Below are 20,500 nucleotides of genomic sequence, written 5' to 3'. Positions count from 1 at the left end.
TGGTAAATAGGGATAAGATGCCCCCAACACAGAAGTCAAAAGGGAGGTGCTGTTAATTTAGATTCTGGTCTGGCCCTGGGGCAACCTCAGGTTTTACTAAAGATTTTATTTATTTATTCATGAAAAACAGAGAGAGAGGCAGAGGGAGAAGCAGGCTCCATGCAGGGAGCCTGATGTGGGACTTGATCCTGGGACTCTAGGATCTCACCCTGGGCCAAAGGCAGGCGCTAAACCGCTGAGCCACCCGGGGATCCCAGGTTTTACTTTTCAAAGGAAACCTCCAGCCCCATCCCCAGGGCAGAGATGTGGAGCCCCAGACCTGATACAGCTCCTCCTTGGTCACGTAGGGCTTTCCCTCGGAGCTCAGGGCCCGGAAGGCGCTCTCAATCTCCTCACTGGATTTAACGTTCTCCGTTTCACGGCTGATCATGAAGGCCATGTACTCTTGCAGGGAGACGTGGCCATCCCTGGAGAGGGGCATGCGCAGTGAGCCAGGAGAATGCGGGAGGAGCTGGAGGCAGAGCCACTTCTACTACCCTCCCCTCTGGGTCACCTGTTTGGATCCACGGTGTCTAGGATTGCCTCGAACTCGGGGTCAGGCTCCCCTTCCTCCACCATGGGCAGGTCATAACCCAGGGAGCGCAGGCAGGACTTGAACTCCTGGTGGTTCAGCCGGCCTGACTTGTCCTTGTCGAAGTGTCTGCCGCACAAATGGAGGGCTGCTCAGCAGGGGCCCCGGGGCTGAGCCTGCTGAGTCCCCTGCCCTTTGGCCTGGGGAGGCCATACTCACTTGAACATCATGCTGAATTCTTTGAGGGCCTCCTCCGTCACTCCTGTTGTGTTCCTAAAAGAACAGGCAGGAGTCAACAGGTGGCTCATTCTGTTCCATCCCAGGAAAGTGACTGCCAGATCCTGGGGGTACCCGGGGTCAGGCAGCTGAGACCTCCTCCTCCATAGCCCGTGTTGCTTGACTGGGGCAGGTACCTGGCCTGGATCTGCTGCTCCAGGTTGTGCTGCATGCGCATGCCCAGCTGGTCGAGCTGGTCCCACTGTTGGGCCAGGCCCACGGTGCTGTGCTCTGTATACTTGTTATCCAGGATCAGGGCCTCCTCCATGGCAGCCCCCAGGTCCTCAATCTTCTTGAGCTGACTTCTCATGGCTCGAATCTCCTGGTGCTTGCGCTACAGATGGGGGAGCAAGGATGTAGGTGACAGGGACTCTTACCTCGGACAGCAGGCCCCAGAGCCTGTTTGAGAGGCCCTCCCAGCCTGTGGGGCTGTGTGGGATGGCGTGAGGTCAAATCCAACAGCCTCCATCACAAACCAGGGGCAGACTGCCAGGAAAACTTACACTAAACCAAAGGATCCTCTGTTTGCAAGTAAGACTGGGTAGCAATTGTCTGAGACAAAAGACCTTCTTTAAGATGATGGGGTCCTGTGCTGCTTTATGCTAAGGAGAAAAGGATACCTACCCAGCCTACTTCCTGCCTATCCTTAAACCAGTTAAACCAGGCAGGCCTGCTGAGGATGCTAGGATGGAGGGCCTCAAGCACACCCGGCAGGGAGCTGTAGGGGCACTTACTTTGGTAGCCTCAAGCTGGGATTCCAGGGTCCCGGATTCTTCCACCATGCAGGACCTAAACACAAGAGGACAGTGAGGCAAGAGGGCCTGGTCATGAGCTCAAAATCAACCATCCCCAGATAACCGTGACTTTTTATTTTTTAATTTACCAGGAAGCTATCTTTTCCGAAGTGGCCCTGGGAGCAAGGGAGGGCAGGTAGTATTTCTCCTGCTCCACAGACAGGACACTACTGCCCCAGGTGGTGTGCCACCTGTCCAAAGGCCCAACTGGGGGGCCAGGGCCAAGTCCCACACAGCCTCTCCCGGGCTAGGATCCTTTCTCATGTGGCTCCTTAGGCCCAAGCTACACCCTGAAAGGTGCCTGAGGAACCGAGCTGAGGTTCCTCCATGGGCCTGACAGCATGCCCGCCTGCTGCAGCCACTGGGGAGAAAGCTGCTCTGTACAACTCTGCCACCTGGACACCTTAGGGAGGAGAGGCTGACAAATGGAGAGCCAACCCCCAGAAAATTCCTGGAGTCTCCTGCAGGTTCCTGAGGAGGGAAGTCACATTCTAGGGTGGGACAGCCGTGGAGGAGATGCAGTCAGATGACCCCTCAGACAAAAAGCCGGGATGCTAAGAGATTATGACCAGATTTGGGTTTTGAAAGTGTTTCTACTGCCCAAAGAAGGGAGGTGACTGCAGTTAGGCCCCAGTTTCAGGCTCCATGAGACAGACAGGCCCAAGGCTCCCAGGGCCAAGTTCTGAAGAGCAGGGATGCCCCAGGGAGCCATCTTCCCAACGTTACAGTGTGACGTCACAGAAGGCCACCAGTGAACGAAGACAACAAACAAGTTGGGGTTACGTGCAGGGATGAGTCACACTGTGCGCATGTCTTGGGATTTTGGCCCAGCCTCCCCTGCACCCACATGGGCCCCTGCCTACCCCTGCAGCACCCTGCGAGCCAGGGCTAGCTATGAAATGTCCCCAAGTTCAAAGTGCTCGAGCAAGGCAAGGCACCAGCTTCCTCCTACCCCAGCAGATCAGACTCACAGTCACGCCATGTCCCCCCGGGAAAAGCCACACCCCTAGGACCCGGGGGCAGGAGGCTGGGTGCTGGTGCAGTGGGAGGAGGACACACCCCTCCTTCCCAAGCGGCCGAGGGCGGTGGGTTAGTCAGAAAGCGGAGCCGCCTGGGGAAGTCAAGAGTGCATTGGTAAAACCACAGTGAGATAAGAGAGAAATAAGAGGAGAAAAACCTTCCAGACAGATCATCCCCAACTTCATACTGATAGACACGAATGACCCGACGATACGCTATGCTAGTCAAAGAAAAGAAACCAAATGAATACACCGAAGGCACGGGCAGGCAAGAGCAGACCGAGACAGACACGCGCCACAAGGCCCAAGCTGGCAGTGCACAGGCGGGGCAACCTGGCGCCCAGGCAGAGGGACCTGGTGGGGCTGGGCCGCCGGCCACAGGGACGACAGGCGGCCTTGGGGCAGCTCACACTGGGACCAAGCAAGACGGGACGGGGCTAGGGAGGAGCCATGTGGGAAGGGGAGCATGGCACCCACGGAGACAAGACCAGATGGGCAGACACAGCCATGGGGCTGGGGAGGGGAGCGGAGGCCAGGTGGCTAATGAACTCAAGCTAGAAACTGCGACCCCCCTCAATCCCACCCCCTCTGCCTTCAGCACAGGTGGTGGCGGCAGCAGGTACCTGCTTCTCCCAGTACCGCACTCGGACACCCCAGCTACTGTCTGCAGAACCCCGGGAGCACTGGTCTAAGGCACTGGGGTCGCCCTTTCCCAACCATGGCTTTACATGGGCCTGGCAGAGGCCAAAGACTCTAGGAGGGGCCGCTCCCAGGACTGGACTGGGCAGGGCCGCCCTGCTTCTCCTGGGCTCCTCCAAAGCCTCATCTCTCCATCACTCAAGACCCCAGGCAGTGCTGCCTTCTATTAGGGCAAATGATGCTCTTCCCCTTCCCCTGGGAACACTGGGGTGTGGGGACCTGGGTAAAGGGTCATTCACAGCTGGAGACTCACTGCACCAGCTGAATCTCCTCCTTCATGACCATGACCTCCTAGGAGCTAAGTATGGTCCCACTGGACACACGGGGGAAAAGGCAGAAGAGAAGTCCAGAGAAATCCCAACGGCTGAACAAGCAGGGGGATTCTCAGAGGCTTTGGACTCCAGCCCTGGCCCTCTGGCTTGGTCACAGTCCCTACCTGAGAGAACCCATTGAATCTGAATAGGCAGGTGGGAGTGGCTCCCCTCCCCAGACCATAGGCTGTCAAGGACCGTGTGCTGTGTGCTGTGGGGCAAGGCACGCACTCCTCATAGGGGGGACAGGGACAGAGGTGGGGCAAGAGAGGGACAGGGGAGGTGTGCAGCCCGCCTGGGGCAGGAAGGTCCATCCTGGGATCCTCTGCAAGCCAGACCATAGAGGGACCGAGGGCAGGGGACAAGCACACGAGACACCACCACACCACGAGCCCGGAGAAACAAGAAGACAATATTAACCCATCGAGGAGATATGTTCTGTGCAGATGGGATCCAAGCAGCCGCAAGACAAGGTGGTGTCCAGACAGCAGCAGTCAGGAGGTGGGGGACAGAGAGAGACACGAGAAAAAAGAAAAACAAAACAAAGAAATCAGTACCCACGCTGAATCCCACTCTGCTCCGTGTGTCACCGAGATGCTGAACACGGACCGCCGGCCACGCCCAGTCCCCACCCAATCCAGGACACCTAGCACCCTCCACCTTCGGGAAAAGTACTTTTGAGAACTATGCCCACCCTCCAGGGCAACCCAGACCAGGGTGCGCCCTAACCCTTCTTTCCCTCTTGCAAGTGTGCCCGCCAGTTTCCTGCAGGGCGCCCCACCCCCTGGAGCCACAGTGGACACCTGGTTTCCTGTATCCACTGGTGGAAGGCGTTAGCATGCTGGGCGAACTCCTGGCGTAGCTTGTCATTCTCCTCCTGTCGCCGCTGCTCCTTTTGCAGCTCCAGCTCCCGCTCCTAGGGCCCAGAGGAGGCAAGGCTGTGTCACTAGGACCTGTCCTTCCCAGATGGACGTGGGAGGGGGACAGTCTGCCATTGGGATGACGGACCAGTGGCCCTATGATGTCAGTTTCTGGAAGCTAAGCGTGACCAGAAACCACCGCTTTGTGGGGCAGGGAGGACCGGGTGTTGATGTCAACCCAGAGGAGGAGCCTGAGAGACCCTCACCTCAGGGAGCTCAGAACCCTGTTTCCCAGCTGCTCACAACCGGCCCCCCGAGAACTCTGGTGAGAGGTGATAGAAAGTGAGTGATGGATAGTTCTGTGTAGGCTGCCAGCCGGCACCCGCTGTCACTTCTGGAAGAGACACTGCACCCCCTGCAGCCCCGCTGGCCCCGAGCTCCCAACAGACAGCCCCGGGCACCTTGATGATCTTCTGCAGGTTCCTCCACGTCTCCTCCAGGGCCTCCATGGTGAACCAGGTGTAGGGGTTAGAGGCCACACGGAAGCTCTTGATCTGGCGGTCCAGCTCAGCCAGCTGGCTGAAGTCGGCCTGGGCAGAGCTGAGGGATGAGCGGAAGGCGTCGTGGGCCTCACGCAGAGCTCTGATCTCCTCCAGGGAGTTGCAACGCACAGGATCAGTCAGATCCTCTTCGGCGTTTTCAAACCAGCTGTTGAAGGCCGATGCCTTTTTGGCGAAGGTCAGGAAGAGGTCTTCCACCTGAAAGCAGAGCAGCCTGAGTTAGCGCAGCCGCCAGTGCTGGAGGCCCGGGGGTGGGGGTGGACAAAGGATGGGAAAGGCAGGGGTAGTTTCTGGGGCATCTGGGTCAAGACGGGGTGCTCCCAACTCCACTTCTCAAAAGGCCTTTCTTCCCTCGTGACCCTTTCTTTCCCCTTGCTATAGATGAGCTCATCTGTCCTGGGTGCTTCGGAATGGCAGCCTCTCGGAGGAAAGGGGCCCTCTGCTGCTTGGTTCAGGCTGACCCCTGCCCCGTGCAGAACCTCCCTGCAGTTGGCCAGGGCGCACAGACAGGAGTTGGGTTTGCTGGCCCTGCACAGCGGGCTGGGTGAGCTCTTGCAGGGCCCACCCTTACCTTGCGGAAGTGACTCTGTGCCTCCAGCAGCTTCTTCTTGCGGGTGGCCGAGTTGGCCAGAAGCTGGCTCCATCTCTTCATGAGAGAGGCGTGCCGGGCTTCAATGGCCTTTGACTGAATGTGCTTGGCGGCCAGCAGCTGATCTTTGAGGGCAGTGATGTTGGCAATGCCCTCCTGCTGGAAGGCCTGTAGACCAGCGTCAAAAGTTTCCTGGAACAAAGAGCAGTACACTCATCTGTAGGGTCTCCAGGGAAGGTAGAACTCACCCTTTCTGGGAGCCACAGCTTGATGGCACCAGAGTCTGTTCAACCAGCTGCCCAAGCCAGACAGCCCAGAGTCCCTTCTCCTGACATCCTCCCGCCCCCTGCCCACCACAGACTGAGGTACGGGGCTCCCTACACATGCACACTCTCCCTACTGCCTCTCCCTAGAATGAACTCCTGCCTCCCACCCCCTGACCACCTGCAGTTAGCCCTTCACGATCTAGCTTAGATGCATCTTCTCTGGAAAGACCTTCCCCATCAACCACTGCTTGCTGGAATCCAAGTCAGACAGCTCTGGGTGTTAAGTCCACAGCACATTCTGCTGCACTCCACCCTCTGAGCACCTATCAGGCTGTAGCACTGGAAGGCTAAGCACAGGCTTAGTCTGGAAGCTGAGGACCAGAACTATCTTTCTCACTGCTGAGTCCTTAGGGCCTTTCTCAATGAAAGATGCCAACCACCGTTCGTCTACCAGGAGGTGCTATTTGCATACATTGTAGTCAATCAACAAAGAGACCACAACTGACCTGTTTGGTGAGGAGAGTCTGCACGGAGGACAGGTCTCGGCCATAATCGTCTGTCTTCAGGCTGTTTTCCTTCTCACCTAGGAAACCATGCAGGGGAAGCAAATCAGCCTTCTTGACACAGTGACGTGAATTAAGAAGATAAAAACCGAGGCATGCTACCACCTGGTTGATGTTTACATCCCGGGATTCCTAAGAGTGGGCTCTGACCCCCCCTAGCTGGCTCCTTTCTCCCTGCAGCCCAGGCCCCACTTCCAGCTCATCCTAGACATGCTTCAACTACCACTTATGTAACAGCAATCACCAGGGTCACAGGGTGAAATCAGAGTCCAGCTCCACCCCCCCTTGGGAGCAGGATTGTCCTGGACCTGGGCTTCTGGGCAGCGGCACCACTGGGGGTCTGCTGCTGTGCCATTTTGTTTGTGCTATGATGCTTATTACTTCTCCCAGGTATTAATGGTTTTTGTTTTGTTGACACTGGTGCCGGCCCAGTGCCGAGCACAATGGGGGCCCCTGTTCTTGGTCACAGGGACACAGCCTCTTGTTCTGAAATGCCCGCATTAGATCCATCTCTTCTCTGTAGAAGAAAACCAACTGCTTAGGAAACAGACGAGCTATGGCTCTGGAACAGTCTTCCTGGCCTGGGGAGGCAGAGAGACTGGGGCCTGGCTGGGTGGGGCAGCACTCACCGATCCAGGATTCCACTACATCAGCCTTCCAGTTGAACTGAAGGAAGGCCGAGTTCTCCTCAAGCTTGGCCTTCCTCTGGGCAGCAGCTTTCTCCAAGTCTGACACTTTGCCATTCAAGCCCTTCATCTTTGAAGAGATGTTCTCCTCGTGGTGATTGTTCTAGGCCACAAAGAGAAGGCACACTCTGGTCAGCCCCACCTCCTGCCATGCTAGCTAATCCAAGGCCTGCCTGCCTGGGAAGGTTCTCCAGTGCTAAAAGGCGGGCCCTGCACCCCCCACCCGCTGCCAGGGGGGTGGAGAACAGGTGGAGAACAGGGAGTAAAAGCCTTGAAAGGATGAGTGCCAACAGTTTCACTGACGGGAATGGATCCTAAGGAAGTAACAAGGAACGAGCAGGGATATCATGATGTGCTCATTAATACGTCTGATTGCAAAAAAAAAAAAAAAAAAAGAAGAAAACACATAGCTAAGACTTAATAAATAAAATGCTACGCATTCAAACAATGGCTCCTACATATAAGCAATAAAAACAGTTCAGAAAAAGTGGACCTGAAAATTCTTAAGCCCCAAACACTTGGATTTTGTCTCAACATAACTATATTTGAAAATACACACAAGTCAGCTTAGAATTCAGAGAGTACTAGAGGAAACAGACTGTTCCTGAAGGTAAAGCACTGGGCTCTCTGCTGGAAGGTGCAGAATATTCACAGACTGGTCACCGCACACGTGGAAAAGACAGAGACCGCGAGGCAGGGCTGTGTGTGCGTAGCGGTCATACACAGGCCTCATCTCTTCCTGTATGAGGTCTGGACTGGAAATTAGCTTCATGTTATCTTATCTGCCCATAAGGGCAGGGGGAAAAGCTCTCTAGTGAACATGAACTGGAACATACTGTTACCTGTTATGACCAACTCTCTGGTCTTGAAACCATGCTTATTAGAGCAAATCCTGTGACGAGAATCTTATCTACTAGTTATGTTTGCAACAGAAAATTATAATGGTTAAAATTTGCTTGTTCTGCGGTACTGAATATTTGTCACTGCACCTAAGTGATCAGCGGTGACTAACTTGGGGCCAAGGGCAGCACCATGTTTAGTCTGGAATGCCAACGTGCCAGTGACTTGACTTCATTGCTGGGGAGAAAGCCCCAAGACCCCTCCCCATCTGCTTTCTTGGTCAGGGGCCGTTTGAACAAAACGAACCTTGTGATATTATGACATTCATTTCCAGAACATCCTGGACAGCAGCCAGGCTTTGTTGAGCAATGTAAATTTGCGGAACAGAATCTATCCTGTGTAGGGGTGGCTCTACATGCAGAGTAGGGAAGGTTAGGCATGAAAGCCTTACTAGGGATCGATCCTTCTGGTGGTATTTTAAATTTTTCCTGTATTTTCAACTACCGTTGAGAGCTTATACTACCTGAGAAAGAAATTAAGACAACAGTTTTGTGGGGTTTCGCTGAAGAACAAGCTGGGATGCTTCCCTGCCTAAGGCAGAAAATTTAAGTGCTGCAAAGTAACTTTGTTGACTGGCTTTAGAAAGGGGGAGGCATCCAATTAATCACAATCTTTCTCTTCTTCAGAAATCTGGGAGTGGAACTGTTCCTGGTCTCCATGCAAATCTTTCTTGGGTGACTATTCCAGGAAGATGAATGCCAGCATGGGATGGGAGCACCCTACCAGCAGGCCAGGCTTACCTTCTTGATGAGGTCTTGTCCATTACTGCAGACGTCGTTCACACGATCCTTGTGCACAGTGAAGTCTGTCTCAAAAGCTTCATGTTTCTTCAGTAAGCCCTGGAGTGGAAGCAGAGAGGCCAGCAGCTGAGAGCCTGCATGTGCTGGCCAGTCAGGCAGCAGGGACAGAGGGCATTTAGGCTGTAAGGTGCCAGCCTTCAGACGCGCCCCAGTCTAGGCAGGGGCTATGACCATAGGGGCCAAAGTAGGTAAGTTATGACAAAGGTGGTAAAACCTGGATGCAGCAAGAGTAACTGGCAGGGGCCTGAGCTTGAGAAGGGCCGTCCAGGAAGAAGTTCTGAAGGTGCTAAGCTCTCACTAATCAACCACTACAGTGCCCTGCTTCCCCTCTCTAGGAGACCATACAGAAAACACCAAGCAAGCTTAAGACAAAGCCTAGCAGGTTTCCCCTGAGTACAGCTTCCAGGGGACCTTCCTAGTGGTCCTCTCCTCAGTACAGGAAGGCCCAGAAAGGCTTCCGTGTGGGCTTCCCGGGAAAGGGATCATGCAGAGGAGGGGAAATCTCTCCATCTAAGCCACATGAAGCACTTCAACCAGCCGAACAGGACACCCACTCCAAGAACATGGCTCAGAGGCTACCCAGGCTCTTGGGAATGCAGACTCTGTCTCCACAGCTGTTGGCCCAGATTTGGGAATATTTGACCACAAGGTGTGGCTCCTCCCAGCAACAGGGGAGGCTGTTCATCCAGCTGGTGGCCCCTGGCTGCTTGCAATCACTCCAACAGAATGCAGTGCGGACCATGTGGTGTGACATCTGAGGATAGGCCTCGAAGCTTCTGCTTCTGCCATTTTGAATGCTGCCTATGGAAGATGGGCAAGGCTGCTGGAGGCAGGAGGAGGGGAATAGAGTTGTGCTGTGACATCAGTGTGGTTCCCTTGGTCTGCTACTCTGCCTTGGCTCAGCAGGGCAAGTGGCCCCGCTCAAAAGCAGCACAGCCTCGAGGAATAAGACACCTGCTGCCGGAAGGGTCGTCAAGTAACCACAACTACCCTGTGTACTTAGGGCACGAGCTGAGGTGTGTCCCCCAAAATGACATCCTAACCCCTGCCACCTAACAAATGTGGAAGACACAAATATAATCAACTTAAGATGTTCAGATGAGGTCACTGGGGTGGGATCTAATCCAGGATGATATGTATCTTTCTAAGAGGGAACTCTAGGGATCCCTGGGTGGCGCAGCGGTTTGGCCCTGCCTTTGGCCCAGGGCGCGATCCTGGAGACCCGGGATCAAATCCCACATCAGGCTCCCGGTGCATGGAGCCTGCTTCTCCCTCTGCCTGTGTCTCTGCCTCTCTCTATCATAAATAAATACAAAAAAAAATTAAGAGGGAACTCTGGACACAGACTCGCCCGGAGAAAAAGTCGCAGGCAGACACACCCAGAGGCAAGAGCCATGAAGAGCAGAGGCAGAAACCACAATGATGCCGCCACAAGCCAAGGAATGCCAGGGAGAAGCTGGACAAGTCAGGAATGAGCCTTCCCTAGAAGTTTCAGAGAGCGAGGCCCTGCCTGTACCTTGATTACAGACTTGCAGCCTCCAGAACCAAAGGGCAGTAATTCCTGTTGTGGTACCTCCCACCCCCTACCCCCAGCGGAAGGTACATGGTGGCAGCAGCCCCTGGGCCCCAGGGCTGCCGGCTGCACCATGTTTGGCCAGAGGGGCACCGTCTCTGGCGTGAGATCTGGAAGACTGTGACCAACCAGGGAGACCGAGGCTGCCAGCTGGTAAACTAAGCAGCGGGGCTGTGCCAGTTTCTCTGACCTGGATAGCGGCAAGCGTGTCTCCATAATCCTCACTGGCTACCAGGGTCATCTTCTCATTAATCCAGGCTTCTTCTTCTTCCACATTGGCTACAAACTGCTGATACTCCAAGGACTCCTCTAGCCGCTGACCCCTAATTATAGGAGACAGGAAAAAAACAAACCAAAAGACCATTAATATTGTCAAACTTTAATTCCGATAGCTAACATGTGCTTAAAAATACTCCTGACAAGTATGGAAGTGATTGGTTCCATTGAGCCTTCTCTGTAATATGAAGCAGAGACAATGTTGTTCACACATGAAATTCCAGAACCATCTTCTGGGTTCAGATCCACATAACCGGACCAGCCTAGCATGGGCCTGTCAGGGTGGCTCTGAAGCAAGCCAACTGTGGTCCCTGCACACCCAGAAAAAGGGCCCAGGAGGCGACAGGAGGGCCTGGAAGCTGAGCCTGGCCACTCGTGCTACATCCACAAGCAGGACAAGTGCTCCCTCCCCTGGTCAGTCACCGAGCTGCCGCCAGCTGCTTCAGCTCCTTCCAGTGCTCCACGAACTGGGCCAGACGCTGCTGAATCTCCTCCTTGCCAATGGTATTGTCATCAGACAGCTTCTTCCCAGTGTCCAGGACACCCTGACAGGCAAGAAGGATTAGATTAACAGCTATCACCTGCTTCTAGAGGTGTCCAGGAAAAGGCCTCAGCACGGAACCCACAACTTCTTCTGGGTTTAGAACGAGGGATCATAGACACTGCAACTCACAGTGGAATGAATGAGAGCAAAGGGTTTCTCTGTATGTCATGTGGGCCCATTGGGTGCCCACTGCCCTCTCAGCTGGGAGAGACCCCCTCACCTGGATCGCTGGCTCATGGGCAGCCAGTTCCGCCTCCAGCCGCTTGTGTTTCTTCCTCAGGTTCTGAACTCCTGTAAGGTCTCGGCCATAGTCCTCTGAGCTCACCAGCAACTTTTTCTCCCTGGACAACACAGACAGACACCCTGCACCCCTGTGCTTTCGACTGGACAGGTTTGGTCATGAGTTGCGATGTCTCCAGACCCCATGACATCCTGCACCTACATCTACCAATCACTCCACAAAAATCCTTGTCAGTCTTCTGGAAAAGAAAAGCCTTTATTTCCCAGGGTATGCTGAAAAACGAGGAGGCGCTAGTGGTGTTGCCCTACCAACCCTACTTTACCAAATGTGCAGGCATCACACGTAAAAACACATAAAGATACAGAGAGAATTTTTTACGGAAGTGAGGAATAAGAGACAGGACTTTGTCCTTAAAAATGGGGTGTTTACAAAATGCTATGACAACTCTGACTGCAATGGAAGGGACGAAAAACAACTCTTCTTCCCTTGAGGACTGATCCTGCCTAGGACACCAGGCTATCTTTTCTAGATGGGCACTCGCTTATCTCCCTGGGGATCCCAGGGCAGGGTCTAGACAAAGTCTAGCTCCATCGTCATGTACTGCTACCATGTGGAGGCCATTGATGGCCCTATCACTGCAGACTCAGGCATCAGAGGAAGCCAAGGTGTCCCATGGTGAGCATGTGGCAGAGCAGGGACCCAGCCCAGCAGGTTCTGCTACACTTCCCTGTCTTGGAGAGAGCGAAACCTCACAGCCAAGCAGCCAGGGGCTCTGGACTCCCACTCAGCCTGTGGCTGCCAGTGCCTGCCATCAGAGGTTCAACAGGCATCCCAGAGGACCCAGAATGCAGAGCCCCTAGGATACATACTTGATCCAGGACTCCTCATCATCCATGTCCCGGAAGAACTGGTGTAGGCGATGGGATTCATTCAGCCTGGCTCGCCGGGAGGCCGCCATGTTCTTGATCTTCTGGAAACGACCATTGATGGTGTCCCGCTTATCCTTCACTTGGGAGGTGTCGAAGGCACTGCTGGTCATCAGGCTGTCTGCTTGGCTATTCAGGTCCTTCAGGCGATCCTGGGGCAGCAGGGGACACAACAGGAGGGATGAGAAACCTGGGTCTTCCCTGAGTATCTGCTTGCAAATATGAACTTTGAATTCTTCACTGACAGGTTGAATCTGCAAAGTGCTGATGTTCTCTCAAAGTGTAATATGTGGATCCCTGGAGTTCTGAGAGATCAAAATTATTTTTGTCATGACACATAGATCTTGTCTGCCTTTTTCATTGTGTGGGACATCTGCCCGTGGTACAACATCTGTGGTGGGGGTGCTGATGCCATAGTTCAAGACAGTGGCACATCATGCCAGCAGGAATCTGATTAATTCACTGGCACCCACCCTCTGTAAAAATGCTCTTTTGCTTAAGGACATCCTTATAGGGGATCCCTGGGTGGTGCAGTGGTTTGGCGCCTGCCTTTGGCCCAGGGCACGATCCTGGAGACCCGGGATCGAATCCCACGTCGGGCTCCCGGTGCATGGAGCCTGCTTCTCCCTCTGCCTGTGTCTCTGCCCCTCTCTCTCTCTCTTTCTCTCTCTCTCTCTCTGTGACTATCATAAATAAATAAAAATTTAAAAAAAAAAGGATATCCTTATAAAAGCAGAAGTTGTTAATTTTATTGAATATCCATCCTAAAGCACATGTTGACGTTAATACCCTGTGTGGCAAAATGGGAGATGCACAAAGCACTTCTGCTGCATACTCAAGTTCAGGGACAGTCCCGAGAAGCCTGTGTCATGAGCTGAACTCACCGCTTTTTCACAGGCTGTCCTCACTGAGAGAATAATGAGAAGACAAACTATGGTCATTCAAACTCCAATGTCTGACAATGACTTGCTCAGAATGAATAAAGTGAACCTGTCGCTTTCAGGAAGATAGTCTGTTGCTACTGGTAAAACATGAACTTTCAAGCAAAAAAAAAAAAAAAAAAAAATTCAGATTTCTGGAAGGAACTGCGTTTTCCATGGGGGTGACAGCTGCTCAGCTCAGTTTATGAAGATTTTCCTGTTGAGACTGGCTGTGATGTGGGAGCTCACACATAACAAAGGGTGCTAATGTTTAGAAGTCCCACATAATTCAATGTTTTCCAAATGATTTTGTAACATCATGCGTGGGGGGAAAAAAAATCCATGTCTAAGATGGACCAGTAGATTTTAATATTAAATGGTAAGAAAACTGGTAGAGTCTCAGAGTTCACTTTGCAACTAACCTTTAAGCAACTACCATGCACTGAGTCTGGTGTCAGAGTATCCACGATTATCTGAATGAAAATACTGCTCCCTTCTCTAACTCCCTGTGGGAGGCTGGGTTTTCATCACATCTGACACACTCCCACAGCCCAAATTCCGAAGCAGCTATGAGAATCCAGCTGTATTTTATTAAGCTAGATGTTAAAGAAATTTGCAAAATACAGCCAATGCCACTCTTACTATGTATTGTTTTGGTTTTGAAAAAATATAGCTATTGTTCATAAAAAGTGCTACTTTTGTTCATTTATAATGGGCTTACTATTACTTTCAGTAAATACAATTTTTCAGTTTTATTCTTAATTTTTCATTTGAAATAATTACAGACTCACAAGAAGTTGTAAAAATAGTCCAGCTCCTGTGTGCCCTTCATCCAGCCTCTCCCCACCATAGCAGCTTGCATAGCACACCAGCAAGACCAGGACATGGCCACTAGTGCATCTACAGACCTTACACAGATTTCACCAAATTCATGCACATCCATCCAGGTCTGCGTGGGTGTATGTAGTTCCACACAATTTTCCCCTACGTGTGGTTCACATAACCCAAATCAAGACACATTGTTCTGCGAGTACAAAGGGACTTGTCTATCCCTTCTTGGCTGCACACTGCCCCACCACCCAGCCCTGTGCCTGACTCCTGGCTACCACTGTTCTGTTCTCCATGTCTATCATTTTGTCATTTTGAGAATGACAAAAAGTCTTTGAGATTGTCTTTTAAAAATTTAACTTTTAAAATGTGATTTTTAAATAATGGTAAATACTGATAGATGAAACCCACATAAACAAACTCCTTCAGGGACCTTCAATAATAGCACAGGTTATAAAATGGCCCCGAGGCCACTATGTTTGAGAACGTGGCTGGAAGGGTGGGACACCACGCTCCTTCCCCAAATGCAGCAGGTTCCCTTGAGGAGTCAAGCACAGTTGTGTTCCAAGCAGGGCCTGGCCACCCCCTCTGATCACCTCATGGGCAGATATGTCTGCCTCTAGCAGTTGATGTTTCTTCAGCAAGTTGTTCACAGAAGCCAGGTCTTTGCCGTAGTCCTCAGATGCCAGAAGGGCCTCCACCTGGCAGTGAAACAGAAAAGGGAGAAGGTCATCATGTGGAGCATAGAGTATACGATGCACATTTGGTATTCTGGAAAATCCAGGAGGCCTGGTTGTTGGGCCGGGTCTTTGGCTAGCTGCAAACTTGTCAATCACAGTGACTCAGCCTGGATCAGCCCACGTGGCCTGAGCTCTCCTCCTTTCCTGTCAATCACATGCAGACTTAAAACAACTCAAGGCAGGTCCCAGCACCTTCACGGAGGTACAAACTGCACAGCAATCTGGCTCCGAGGAACCCCCAAGGAAAGAACTGGCAGCAGGGGCAAAGATTAACACATAAAGATGTTCAGTGCAGATGTGCCATGAAAAAGCTGGGATGGGAACACCTGAATGTCCAACAACATGGGAATGGTTAAATCATGGCATGACTACGATGAACTTACGCAGCTATTCAAAGGTTTAGGAAGAATTAGGATAATACGCCCAATACAGACTAATGAAAAATTACATTCTGAGCTCAGCTCTATAAAAATACGGCTACACTACTGTTGATGGAAATATGTGTAGGCTGGAGAGAAATATTAATAGTAGTCTCTAAAAATTTGTTTCTTTATGCTTTCTGTACTCCTGAATTTTCTACTAAATCTACTAAATATGGTTTCTTGACTTAACTGCTGTTTTGGTTTCTATCTGGGCATAGACTCATTAGAGCTGCCTGCCACACGGACCCTATCATCGTTTCCTATTTGCTTTCCCTATGGAGAGGAGGAAGCTACAGTCTAATCCCCATCTGTATGCTCTCTTCTCAAAACATCCATTCCCTCTACAAATAGACCTCTTACAGCATTAGACTCCTCTGCGGAAAGGAAGATTTCTGTGAAAAGGGGCATCAGGGGTGCCCTGATTTTTTTCATGGTTTGGGGCTTGCTGACTGTCCTGTTATCCCGAAGGACCAGAAATCCTCTGATGGTGGGAAGGAAAACCTGCCATTACCTCAGAAAGCCAGAAGTCAAAGTCCTTGATTCCAGTGTTGAAGTTCTGCTGCTTGTTGGCTTCTTTTAGTTTCTGGCTCTTTTCGGCTGACTTTTGCACCAGGAACTGCCACTGGTCAGCTAAGGCAGCCAGCCGGGCCTGGGGAAGAGAAGAGGGTGATCAGACATGGTGAAATCCATGAAGAGCCCCTTCTCCTAAAGCCAGATGATTCATGGTGAGAGCAAAAAGCCTCATGGGAATGGTTCTCACCAATACTCCCCATCTGTAATGTAAGCAGAAGTCTCCTAATCTGCTTACGTTTTTTAAAAGTTTTATTCATTAACTTGACAGAGAGTAAGAAAGCACAAACAGGGGAAAGGGCAGAGAAAGAGGGAGAAGCAGACTCCCCACTGAGCAGGGAGCCCGATGCGGAGCTCAATCCTGGGCCCCCAGGATCAGGACCTGAGCTGAAGGCAAACACTTAACCCACTGACCACCCAGATGTCCCAATCTGCTTACATCCTTATGGCCGTATGTCAAAGTCGTCATTACATTGACCATACCTTGACAGCATCCTCACTGCCAGCACAGGCCCCACGCTCGATGAGGGAGTTGCCCGTGTCGATGACCCCGCGGATCCGGTCAGCATTGGCATGCAGTTCCGCCTCAAAGGCCTGGTGCTTCTGGTGTTTGCTCTAAAATTCCAAAAGATGACCTTTCAAAACCAGGTCCTGTGAGGTTTCCTCTTTTTAGGAATGAGGGACTCTCAGAAGGAAGGGTAAGTGATGGGAAACTCAAAGAACAGGGACAAGTGTCAACACTGCTCATAGAAGGAAGTCACAGACTTTATGACGTATTTTAGGGATTGGTCCGCTGGGAGAATGAAGATAGACTGGCTCAGGAGCAGGTGAACGGAGTCAATTCTTCAATTGGCAGGACTAGCTACTTGGGAGTGGAGCCCAAGAATTACGTACTTTTTACTATTCTACGGTAAATGCCAGCCCCCAAGTGCAGTGTTTAACCTACTGGGACATCAATTTCTATCCACGACCTTCTCCCCCATGGACAGAAGATCTAACAGATACGACCCATCTGGCTCACTCATCATAGGAGGCCTAGATCGATCACTGCAGCTGCAAGCTGACCCTCTGTGGTGGGAGGAGACTTTACGGCTATCACAGACCTTGGCTTTGGCCACCTTCTCATTTAGTATCGGTCGTTAATCAAAACTCATGGATACTGTCAAAATCCAAGCTTAACTGCAGGTAGGAAATTATTTTTGCTAGGAAAAGACAGGCCTGCGAGATTGACAGGCTCCTGACACTAGGGCTGAAGGGGATTTTAAGAAACCACAAAGAAACAGGAGATACGGGAAACGCTACAAGACATGGTGCAAGGACACAGATATGGCATAATTCTGGGTGAGAAAGGCAGGGTTTTGGGGGAAAGTATTATTTGGTGGAGAAAGAACTAAAAGAAAAAAAAAAAAAAAAGAAAAACCAGTATGGTTGGGGAAGGATTCTGCATCAAATGTTTCATTTCAGGGGCAGCAGCTGTCAAAGGATGGAGCCGCTCGGCTTGAGGAGTGTGATGCTCACATCGAGAGTCCTCCTTCTGGGCTCCCCCCACTGGAGCCCAAGACAGGTCTCAAATATCCAAGTATCCTGAGCTAAGTCCAATTCCCCTCTTCTGTTTCTTGCTCTGATCACTCTTTGGTTCAAACCCCACCTATTCTGTTTCTTTATTTCTTCCATCTGTGAGCTACATTCTTACTGAGAAGTCCCCTTGACTCCCCCTGGAGTAACGACATCCTTTTTCCTTAACCCTGGTTCCCGTCAGATTTGGAACAGATCGTCTGCTTCTCGGAGGCAACTTAACTGTCCCTCTCCAGGGACCATCATCTCTGGATTGGGCACTCTGGGTGCATCATAAAACTCTCATGCCACACTAGACCCCTCCGTCCTCAGCCACCAGGAACTGTGAGCGCAAGTCCACACAGAAAAAGCCGACTGTTTCCATTTTTTAAAAGAAGCGCCTCTGGAAAGACAGCAATTAACTACAGCCCCCAAATCAAACATGGTACAGAACTTGCCTAAGTGACACATGGGGAAAGGGGAATGGGCGCAGGGCTGCAGGCTAATTACGACAGAGAAAGCCAAATCCCACAGGGACACTTGAATGGAGTGTGATGGGTCATTAGAAATGAGAAGCGTGGATGAGGAGACACGAGCTGACCGCATGTGGCCACAACAAGATCTATGCGAAGAACACAAACACTGGAGTGCATTTAACTAAAACTCTTTAAAAAAATTAGAAACTTACCAGCAGCTTGGAAAGCTACAAAAATAAATTAAAATAACAAGAGTTCAGTACACTGAGGTGAATGCACATATCAGCTATTAAACAGCAGCTCACTCTTCCCCTGGGAAGCTCAGCATATGGGGAGAGCTAATAGAGGGGGCTCTAGACTTTTCAGGGCAGACGTGGCTTCCACGAAGACCAGTGAGAAAAGTACTTTCTCATGTCTGATCATTTAGTGGTACTTTTCCACAAGTTCAGCTTCTTATAATAATTTTCACCGGCTTCAACATGGACACAAGGAAACGGTTTTCTACTAGGTAGAGCCCCCTTTAAAGATGCCTTCTTTACCGAATCCTACCCCATAACCGAGGCCGCCTCAGAGATGAGCAGCCAGCCACTCAGTTCAGCTCACCTGGATGTTGGTGGGGTCTTTGTACGACTCATCACTCGCAGTCTGTAATTTCTCACTGATCCAAGCCTCGATCTCATCCACGTCCCGGCTGAACTGCTGGAGGGTTTGTGATTCTCCCAGCTTCGATCTCTTCTCAATCATCTGAGCTTTTAGGCGTCGCCACCTGAGAAAGTGCAGCCAAACCTGAACGTGACCCTCCCTGAGAACAAGACGGGCTGGGCTCCCACTTGGGGCCATGAGCACACGCAGCACCCACCTGTCCAAAACCTCATTGCGCCGACTGCAGATGTCACCCTTGGCATAGTGGCCGGCAGCAATAAGTTGGTCAGCAAAGGACTGCAAGGCGGCAATCTTCTCCTCCTGTTGGCAAACAGAGGCGAGGGGCCAAGGTGGGCAGGTCAGCCCAGCCTTGCCCAGACCACAGGTCTCGTGAAGAGAGTGGTTATTCTGGGTGCCTGGGACCTAGCTGGTGGTGGGATCAGAATACACTGACACTTTAGAAGGGGGAGAGCAGAAGGCCAGAAGAAAGCTTGATTTCGACCACTGAGAGTAGAGTTTAACTCAAGAAGACTCCAGGTCACACTGGGGACAGGGGCTATGACACCAGGAGTTATCATACACAAAATCAAGCTGAATGGGAAAAAGGGGTTAGATTTTCTCTTTTCTTTTTTTAAAGATTTCATTTATTTATTCATGAGACACACAGAGAGGCAGAAACTCAGGCAGAGGGAGAAGCAGGCTTCATGCAGGGAGCACAATGTGGGACTTGATCCCGGAACTCCAGGATCACCCCCTGAGCCAAAGGCAGACACTCAACCACTGAGCCACCCAGGCGTCCCGAAGATTAGATTTTCAACAAAATGGGTTATAAATCAAAAAGGTTCCCATCTTCCTAAGTTGTTGGTGTTTATGCACTCTTTCTTTTTTTTTTTAAGATTTTATTTATTCATGAGAGACACAGAGAAAGAGGCAGAGATACAGGCAGAGGGAGAAGCAGGCTCCATGCAGGGAGCTTGATGTGGGACTCAATCCCTGGACTCTAGGATCATGCCCTGGGCTGAAGGCAGGCGCTAAACTACTGAGCCACCCAGGGATCCTTGCACTGTCTTTTCTTATCAACATGTTTACGTTCTTGCTTTGACCATAATTTTTTGCCATGTGGCATCTCCATTATTAAAACTCAGAAGTATCAGAACCTAGAATATTTAAAAAGTGTTCATATCCATATCATTTTCCCTAGTCCGCACAGGTACTTGATATGGGGGTGAAGGTGGCCGTTCTTCCTTTGCATGGTCAATGTCAAGTATTTTCATTTTAGGGAGCAGCGAAAGCTCCCTGAGTGAAGTCAGTGACTAGTTTTTATTCTCATTTCTGAGATAGAAAGGAGAAGCAAAAAAAAAAAAAAGAAAGGAGAAGCAGCCCAGAGAGTGTACCACCCATCTGGACCCAATGTACATGGAGACCTGATGGCAAAAGGGCCTCACCTGGACATTGATCGCTTTGTCAAAATCCTCGTGTTTTTTGATCAGAGCCTCCACGCTGTCCAGTGAGTCTCCTTTGTCCTCAGTATTCAGAAAGGCCTCCCGGGCGGCCATCCAGTTCTCAGCTTGTTCACAGTCCCGATGAAACAGCTAGAGAGAGGGAGGCAGGTGGGAATATGGGGCCACTGGCCATGACACTCATCAGAAAGCCTGTGGCAAACGGGAAGCGACATCCTCCACACATACCTGCAGTTCAAGGCACTGATCCAACATCATCCTACGCTGGGCCCAGGCCTTCTCCAGACCCGCACGCTCCCGATCTAGAATATCTAGTTTCTCTTTGACCTCTGGGCTGGCGTAGTGCCCATGAGCCAGCAGCTGCTGCCCAAACTGCTCAAAGGCCTGGAAAGTGCCAGCCCTGGCATCGATTTCTGTCCGGTGCTCCTGCCAAG

At 51.4% G+C, this 20,500-nt stretch overlaps 1 protein-coding gene across 12 annotated transcripts in view; it reads right to left on the bottom strand.

The window, feature by feature from the left end:
• SPTAN1 (spectrin alpha, non-erythrocytic 1) overlaps positions 1–20,500 on the bottom strand; it is a 58,686-nt gene that overhangs the window by 592 nt on the left and 37,594 nt on the right. For 2 of the 12 annotated variants that reach the window (XM_077850913.1, XM_077850915.1), the window contains 25 exons: positions 20,295–20,492; positions 20,052–20,198; positions 18,824–18,927; positions 18,568–18,730; positions 18,177–18,191; positions 16,418–16,549; positions 15,876–16,013; positions 14,799–14,903; positions 12,398–12,606; positions 11,508–11,628; positions 11,167–11,288; positions 10,658–10,790; positions 8,835–8,933; positions 7,138–7,297; positions 6,452–6,528; positions 5,662–5,871; positions 4,992–5,288; positions 4,474–4,586; positions 4,091–4,108; positions 2,819–2,881; positions 1,582–1,636; positions 985–1,181; positions 791–844; positions 554–700; positions 320–467 (listed from right to left, as the gene is read on the bottom strand). In XM_077850913.1, the coding sequence (XP_077707039.1) occupies positions 320–467; positions 554–700; positions 791–844; positions 985–1,181; positions 1,582–1,636; positions 2,819–2,881; positions 4,091–4,108; positions 4,474–4,586; positions 4,992–5,288; positions 5,662–5,871; positions 6,452–6,528; positions 7,138–7,297; positions 8,835–8,933; positions 10,658–10,790; positions 11,167–11,288; positions 11,508–11,628; positions 12,398–12,606; positions 14,799–14,903; positions 15,876–16,013; positions 16,418–16,549; positions 18,177–18,191; positions 18,568–18,730; positions 18,824–18,927; positions 20,052–20,198; positions 20,295–20,492 (3,225 nt within the window). The remainder of the gene's footprint in view (positions 1–319; positions 468–553; positions 701–790; positions 845–984; positions 1,182–1,581; positions 1,637–2,818; positions 2,882–4,090; positions 4,109–4,473; positions 4,587–4,991; positions 5,289–5,661; positions 5,872–6,451; positions 6,529–7,137; positions 7,298–8,834; positions 8,934–10,657; positions 10,791–11,166; positions 11,289–11,507; positions 11,629–12,397; positions 12,607–14,798; positions 14,904–15,875; positions 16,014–16,417; positions 16,550–18,176; positions 18,192–18,567; positions 18,731–18,823; positions 18,928–20,051; positions 20,199–20,294; positions 20,493–20,500) is intronic. The other 10 variants (XM_077850916.1, XM_077850921.1, XM_077850914.1 and 7 more) reach the window with 5 other exon arrangements.

Source organism: Canis aureus, chromosome 16 (assembly GCF_053574225.1).
Source record: "Canis aureus isolate CA01 chromosome 16, VMU_Caureus_v.1.0, whole genome shotgun sequence".
Classification (NCBI taxonomy): domain Eukaryota; kingdom Metazoa; phylum Chordata; class Mammalia; order Carnivora; family Canidae; genus Canis; species Canis aureus.
This window is presented reverse-complemented; position numbering and strand designations above follow the sequence as displayed.